At 41.4% G+C, this 8,509-nt stretch overlaps 1 protein-coding gene across 1 annotated transcript in view; it reads right to left on the bottom strand.

Annotated features, from left to right (window-relative positions):
• Positions 1 to 2,931, bottom strand: part of LOC148723471 (uncharacterized) — a 6,348-nt gene extending 3,417 nt beyond the window's left edge. Inside the window, exon 1 of the mRNA XM_088734442.1 lies at positions 1 to 2,931. This exon is cut by the window's left edge and continues 3,417 nt beyond it. Coding sequence (XP_088590568.1) covers positions 1 to 2,931 — 2,931 coding nt within the window.
• Positions 2,932 to 8,509: the final 5,578 nt, after the last annotated feature.

Genomic DNA, 8,509 nt, shown 5'->3' with positions numbered 1-8,509 from the left:
TTTATGATCTTCAACTGACAGCGTAGGGGAATTCCTTTTACCCGTTGTTTCATGAAAGTCTCTCTCAAACATCTGTTTCACGCAGGCAGGACTTAAGATTTCCTTTGCTCGATGCTCTACTGTAAAGGTTGCTTCCTCCCTTGTGATGATCTTGTTGGCCCAACTGGCGGAGGGTTCTTCCTTGTGATCAGGAGATTTGCACACTCTTCCAACGATGCCCCAGCCTAGGTCGGTTTTAATACCATACGGGTCGTTATCCGCGCCAGGAATCACTTGACGTGGCTTGATGGCCTTAGGACAATTGGTTCCGATTAGCAGACCGACTTCTAGGTCTCCTTGGTATGGCATCAACTCCTGAGCGATGCAACTGAGATGATCCCACTGCAGGGCAACTTCAGGCTTAGGAATTTGGGAAGGTTTGTACGGTATAGTGTTCCTTGTATAGACCTTGGGCAAGGGAATGCTAACTTGTTTCTTCAGATCTGCAACCGTTAGTCCTTGTACTTTCTCGCACTGGATTAATTCATCTTCCTTATGCATGGTTGACAGTTGCAGGTGGCTTTCCACGCCAGCCACCGTAAGAGACTTTCTTAGCTGCTCTGTAATAAAGGTGGCATTTGACTGGGAGTCAATAAGGGCGTATGTCAGAACAGTTTCCTCTGGCTTGGCAGAGCTAGAAACCCACACTGGAACGATTAAGCTCTGATCTTGACCATCCTGCTGTCCTGCAACAGAACAGATTCCAGTGCATTTTACTGTGACATGGTCTTCGCTGGTGTGAGGATCTTCCGCGCTGAAGGCTTGAGAAGACTTTACAGCTGTTTCTGAGTTATGCCCCTTGGCTTCGTCTGTGTTATTCTTCTTATCCATATGTAAACAGGTTAGGTGAGGCAGGTTACATTTTGCGCAGCTTGGGAGACTTTCGCACTTGTTTTCTTTGGACATGTGACCGTGGGTCAAGCATTTAAGGCAAAGTCCCTTTCTTATGATAAACTGAGTTATTTCCTTTCGAGGTTTCTTCATAAATTCGTGGCACAAGTCAAGACCATGTGACGCGCTACCACACCAATGACAGTGTACCTTTTTCCCATCCCTTGGAATCGCTTGTTTCTCCTTAACTCTTGTTGCAAGTGTACTGACTTCACTGTTCCTTCGAGGTCTTGTGTTACCCCTGTAGATTCTAGGCTTGGATTCCTTTACACATTCATTTGTGGCCAAACTGGAGAGGACTGGTAAGCATTGCACTTCTGCAATCTCCGTAACGAAACGCACAAACTCGGAGAAAGGAGGAAACTTATTGTCACCGTGCTTCAGCTGATGATCTCTCACTCTTACTCCCCATTTTGGGTGTGCCCAGCTTGGGAGCACCCTCAGTAACTGCTTATTTCCGTGTTGCTTGTTGAGGGTTTCAAGGTCTTCTATTGATTGCATAGCGAGTTCACAGGTCTTGAGGAAGTCAGCGAAGTCTCGTAATGCAATTCCGTCTCTCGGGGAAATCCTTGGCCAGTTTTCGAGCCTTTTACGAAATGCTTCTGCGACTACAGCAGGATGACCAAATCGCCTTTCCAGAGTCCTTTTCGCTTCTGTGTAAGCTTCTCGTGTGTGAACAAACTGATAACCCTCGACGATTTTCTTAGGTGGGCCTGACAGAAACTGCAAAAGATACAATATTTTCTCGTTAGACTTCACAGTTCTCTTTTCAATCACTGTCTCAAAGGCGGCCTTCCATGTTGGCCAGTCTAAAGGATCTCCATTGAATACTTTTAGTTGGGGTGTTGGCAATCTTGCTGCCTCCATACCCTCGGCTATGGCTTCTGCAATACCTTGGTGGTGCACCTCGTCAGTAACCCGGGAGGAATCAGAGGTGGTTGGCCGACTATCCCGTGAGTTAACTGGAGTGATGCTTGATGTGGTAGGGGTGGCAATCTTCTCCTCTATTTTCTTGGAATCGCTGTTTTTACCACCTTGTTCAGAGTTAATTTGTAACCTTTTGTCACCAGGCTGAATCCTTTGCTGTGATGAAGGGTGTTCGTCCTTCACAACTGGTTGAAAGGAGTATGGCAGAGGGATTAAGCTACATTCGGAAGATGCAGTTGACAGGGATGAGACATAGTCTCGAGTGCGTTCCTCCTTAGTGTCATCAGGAATTTCAAACTGTCTCAGGTCCAGCAAATCTGGATTCTTTTCTTCTTCTTCTAACTTATAGACAGCATCTGCTACTGCCTTAGCACTTTCGTAGCTCCTCAATTGCTGTAATTCTTCCATCTCCCACCTCTTCTTTTCCATTTCCAATTTCTTTTCTGCTTCAATTCTGGCGTATTTCATTTCGACTTCCTTTCTTGCCAGTTCTGTCACAGTTTTCATTTTTAAAATGGACAATTGAGCTGAGCTTGATAGACTGGAAATGCGACTATGACCAGTTCCCTTTGAAGACTGGGATTTCTCACTGCGACGTGATCGCATCTCCTCCCTTTCCAACTCAAAGATCCGCTCGCTGATTTTCGACCTGAGCTCTACTGCTTGTTTGCACAAGTACTCTGTTTCGCTGCTCACATCACGAGCTTCATCATTTTGCAACAACATCACAAATTCGGACTGTGCTTCATCCAAATTCTTCCTGAATTCCTCTACGACTGCTCGCTCCTTTCTTAAAGTTTCAGAATGTGAAAGGTCAGTCCAAATCATGCTGACAGAGTCAATCTTTCCTTTAAGCTCCCTTTTAGCCCGTACATAATCTTTCTCCTTTTGCGAGAGTTTATATTGCAATCCCTTTTCCGTGTAAGTGTGGGGGCGTTTAGATTTTCGAGGCCCAGGATCCTCAGTGTTCGATGCTTGTTCTTCGTCAATCCTTTGAAGAGGCTCGCTCTTACTGTTCTTTGACGTAGATTCTGAAATACCGTCCGCGGTAGCTGAAGGTTCCGAAGTTTCCATAGTTAAATCTAAATCCAAATCCAAATCATTGGTCCAGTCCACGGTCCAAATTTTACGAAGTTCCGAACAAGAGCAGTTCGAGATAATACTGAGCAGAAATTTCTTGAATTCCGCGAACAAGTTTTACTGTAACCACAAACGATCAAACAAACCGATGCAGTTATGGCTGGTGAATTTACTGACTCAAACAAAGTCGTAAAACTAAAGAAATAAAGGAAAACAATACAAACAGAAAAGATTAATTAGGGTGACGATCGATGTCGTAAATAAAATCGAATTTAAAGCAAATACAAATCACAAAAAGGCAGCAAAAATTGAAAACAGATGAAATCTAACCTTGTCCAGCCTTGAAATACAATAAATTCTGGAAAAAATACGCTAAACGAGCGCCCAAAACGATCGAAAATATCCAACTGTGAATCGCTAGTCGACCACACTACCGCTTAACTAACATGGTCACGTGACCAGAAAGGGCGCCAAAAACCAAAGGCGGAGGCCTGGACAGGCAACAAAAACTGGCTACAGTTACATCCTCTATCGACCTCTACACAACCTCCCCTGTGGTCACAAATATGAGCTGATGTTCGCTACACTCCATATTTTCTAAACGACAATCCTGGAGTGTAGCTGCCATTAATCCATTTGACGATGTTTCTTCTATTTGATCGTAAACGATACTTTGAAGCAAATAAACAACTGTAGTAAAAGGTTTACCCGACATAATTTGTTTGATGCGAACTGGCATATTTTGGTGAAACGGTGTTGCTGATTTTTTTTCATCAACGAAAGAAATGCCTTCGCCAAAACCTCTTCTGCTGACGAAAATACGACTTGATATTTGCCGCACTCTATATTCTCCAAACGACAAAGAGCGTAGCTGCCGTTAGTCCCAACGAAGATGCTTCTTCCATTTGATCGTAAAATATACTTCGAAGGGAACAAACGACAACTACGCTCCAAGGTTTCTCCGTTATAATTCCTAATCCTTTTTGGCAACATGGCCTGTAGATCCTTTCCAAAAACCGGGGTAAAAATTGCTTTTTACTTTTTTCGTTCACCGTCTCTTTTTCCCGCAAGTGTGAAATGTCTAAATGACGCATTTGGCTTGTGCTTGACAGCTAGAGCTAAACCGCACCAATCAGAAACTCCGTTCGTGGGCGAACGGGGTTTTGCAAAATAACAATGAGTTTCGGGCGGGCGTAATATTCACTCCCCCAGCCCAGCCCCTCTCCTTATTTTTATCTGTCATTCACCCCCTTAGTACAAATTAAATTCTTTCTCCAGTCTTCTGTTGCTATTAAAATCAAAGATGGCGGCCGCATACGACTGAGAAAATACTGAGCACTAGCTCGCCCAAATTACGCCTCCTCTGCAGGCTAGTAAATGAGCCAACTATGGCCAGCTGCAATGTGACAATGACAAACTGTGTGGTGTCGCTCACTAAGAACGTAGTGTTCTGTTTTTCTTTGTTCTGTTTTGTTGTTTTTCTTGAGTTTAGTTGGTAAAACGGAGCGAAATAGTTAACTGCGTGATAGCAGCGGCGGAATAAAAACCCGATGGAGGCTTGGGTCGGGTCGGTTAAAGAACTTTATGTGACCCGACCCAAAGCCCTCTCACTTTTCACTCAACCGCTGCCTGATCGCACCGTTTTCTAGTTCTCTCCGTTTTCCTAACTGAACGCCTGGAACAGGTTAACAATTGCATGACTTACCTGTTATTAAGTGGCTGTTTAATTGGTTTCTTCCAGCCTTTGTTCTCTCAACAAAAGAGCATATTCCCCTCGAACAAAAGATGTGATCATTAATGACGCACTCCTAAGCCCTATTGTTAGACCTGAATCAATATATGATACGTCATCGAAAACTCCTATCAGGATTAAATATCTTCTATTTTAATCAGCTCCATCCATGCGGTCGCTGTTGCTTCTGCCTTTTTCACTGCTGTCACAACATGTTCAACGTCGTATTTTCATATTTATCATAGAAGATCGAGAAATTACATGCGTATATCCGGTGCCAAGAGAAGATGAGGTCACTGGTCTTCAGTTAACACTAGCTATAATACTTGGAACAGATTAGACTACACCTTAAGAGAAGTATAGACACTAACTGCTTTTAAACGTGGCCTGTTTAAAGTCCTGTTTCAACTTTTTGATGATATTCTTTGTTTATTTTCTTTTTCCATAAATCGTTATTTATTTATTTTTTTTTTTTTTACTGAATTGCATGTATTTCTTAGCCAGATTCTAGTTCTGGCTTAGTTTTTTTTTTATGTGAGGTTGCTTCTGTAAACCATTTGATTGTGATTTTGTTTTTCCTAACTGAAGAGTTATATTATATTTATCATTGTATTTTAATGACCGATACCTCATCCATATTACTTCGAGGAATTTTTTTTTTGCTTGAAATTCTCTCGCTTTCAAGAAAGGGCCAAGTTCTGCTACCCACTGGTACGTTAACAGGCACGCGTCAGGGTTTTCTAGTTGCGTCGTTAGTATGAATCGTGTTTCCGCTACCATTTTCTAAATTTCCACTTTTTTGATAAGAAGTTTCTTTTTAGGACAAATCGCCAGGTTTCCTTGCTTTTTATTTTGCTTTGTTTTTTTGCAGGGGAATTGTCTAAATATGTTCGGGGAAAAACTATGTGTTTTAGTTTTGAACAATTTTCAGTATTTTACGGCCGCGCAGTTCAAATTTATTTTACCGGTTTCGACCTAGTTTCTGTATTCTGTTCGTTCTTCGACTCGACAGGAATGATGAACGAGTTGTTCTATTCAAATTGTTGTTATTATTGTAAAAATTATACAGTGGAATCCCGATTTCTCGAACCTCCAGGGGAAACGCAAATTGATTCGAGAAATCGGGAGTTCGAGAAAACGGGGGTGAAATTACAAGTGAAGCAAATCCAAAAGAAACAAGGTTTGGTTCGAGATATCGGGAGGTTCGAGAAACCGAGGGTTCGAGAAATCGGGATTCTACTGTAATCAGAAAAATTGAATTGTTAATGTGTGTCATAAAATATTACATTTAGGGTTTCCATAGGTTTTTGGGGCAAATATCTTCCATATGTATTCGTATACTTTCGCATTTGAAATATTGGGTTATTCGGGTTTTCCTTCTAGTAAGTTAAATTAAAATGTATAAAAACGACAGTGGCTTTCGGAATAGATTTTGCTTGTTATTCGCTTCCATCATGCACCTGCATGTCGGAACTTTTGTTGTCCGTTCTTTTTTTGTAATTTTAGGTAAATATAAGTGTTAATGGTCTTTCTGGAAAAATGTTGTTTCATATGGTAGTTGGCCGCTGAGTTAAACTCGTAATTTCAGTTACTTTCCTTTCATACGATAGTTTCCACACCAACCTCGTGTAGGTAAGCAGAAACTTTTAATTACTTTTCCACTCTTATTTCCTAAGCTGTGCTATTGCAATTAACGGATGAGTATATTTTCTATGCCAGAGCTGTGAATTCTCACCTAAGTTTCCTATTTTTTATGGCATGTACTAAAATGTGGAACACCGGAACACCGGAACACCGGAACACCCCGGAACACCGAACACCCCGGAACATCACGGAACACCGGAACAGCCGAAACACCCCTGAACATTGAATTTGACGTGTTGTTTTGTTTTCCCGTTACAGGTCATGTAAAAAATAAAGTGTAAATGTAATTTGGTTAGCCACGTATAACGAAAGAGCTTAGAGCTCGTTATAAAGTGTACGTGTATGACATCGAATTTGAATTTAGAAGTGTTGGTTTTTGTGGAGGGAGGAAAACCGGAGAACCTAGAGAAAAACAAACAACAAACTCTACCTTCAAATGACGGTGGGTCCGGGAAGCGAACCCGGGTCACATTGGTGGGAGGCGAGTGCCATTTCACCACTGCAGCTCCCCCTATTCAAACAATAGAGTGTTTCTGTCGAGGAACTATCGGCTGATAGTTGCCCCTTGGAAATTTGATGTTCTTAAAACAAATATTTGCCCGCGAAGTTTCGAGGGCAAATATGCTAGTTTTAAGAACATCAAATTTCCAAGGGGCAACTATCAGACCGATAGTTCCGAGACATAAACACTCTATTGTTTTTATTGTTCATCACTAAATTTTCTTCCGTGTCTACAGCTATTCACAAACGTCAATAATTCGCAACCGTACATTGGCTAAATAATACGTTACACCTGTCAGAATTGAAAAGTCACTGTTTTTCCGGTCTGCCTAACTTCGCGGCCGTCAAACTATTCAAAACTTTTCACGGATGAGTACTATCAATCCACGTATTTTCCGCGGACGGGCACTATCCATCCGGGTATTTTCCGCGGGCGGGCACTATGGGCTGATAGTATGGACTTTAAGCAAACCACGACTGCTACGGCAACGAGAACGTGGAAAAACAATAGATCTAATTGACAGAACAATAGCCCAACAAGCGCGTTTTAAAACTTTGTACATTTGTTAGCCGTCCTTAGCAAAACTACAACGTGAAATCATCCAAATTCGCGTCGCCTGCGAACCGAAACCGCGGCGGCAAATTATTTTAATTTACATTTGGAACTCAACGCTACTTTTATGCGTTATGTTGAGTTTGAGGTCTGGCGCCTTATGAGACGGCAAACACATGCAGCCATTTTCGAAATTCTAACTAAAAGTAGAAACTCATTTTTTAATCGACGTCCTCCTTGCCGTTGCCGTCCTGACTGCTTAACAATGGCTGCCTGTTAGGATCGAGAATCGTCCGTCAGCGACCATTTTGGTGAATTGCTCATATTTTGCCCAACGATACCCTTTGGTAAACTGTTTTCAAAAATCAAGTTTAAAAGTTCCGACGAGTGTTAATTTTTCAGAAATTTGCGAAAATTTGAAAACGCGGTTTAAGTGCGGTTTTCCGCCTGGTAAATTGTCCAAAATTCACTGCAAAATCCAAGCTCCGTTGAAGGCTTAAAATGAATTCAGTTAACACCAAACTTTACATGTGTTAAGAAAAAGTCTTCCCATTCATTTGTGTTATGTTGATTTTTTCCGTACACAGCTATGTTGTGATTTTTTTTTTTGTCCCTAAAGCAACACCCTCAAAAAGTGCTGTACACGGGGCGAAAAATAGGTAAAATTTAATGCGATAAAAGTATACCTGGTACATAATTTTTTAACTTTTTAACTAGGTATTCGGAATAAAATGTCCTTATTCAATACCTGAGTAAAATTTGGTGCTTTGAATCGGAACGCCTCTTTTTGGAAATACCACGAATATTTGTGTCCTGAGCGAGCAGAAGATATGTGTTGTGTAAACAAACGTTAATCTAATTATTCCCTGCCAGGTAGAAAAAGGTTTTGAAATCAACTTTAATTTTGGAAATTTTGGCTGGTATGCCCCAAGATATTAGGCGAAAGGGAAATCATACATTCAGAGTTGCGTGAGAGCAAAGAGAAAATAAAATCGGTGTCGAAAATGTACATATAGTTGTTACATCGATCACCATTATGCAAATTACGACCTCAGCTGTAGGAAAACTATGATATCTCTTGCTCAGTTTGTTGAATGACTCTTAAACAATTCAATAGTTGTTTTTCATATATATAGAGATAA

Source organism: Stylophora pistillata, chromosome 9 (genome assembly GCF_964205215.1).
Source record: "Stylophora pistillata chromosome 9, jaStyPist1.2, whole genome shotgun sequence".
In the NCBI taxonomy this organism is placed as follows: domain Eukaryota; kingdom Metazoa; phylum Cnidaria; class Anthozoa; order Scleractinia; family Pocilloporidae; genus Stylophora; species Stylophora pistillata.
This window is presented reverse-complemented; position numbering and strand designations above follow the sequence as displayed.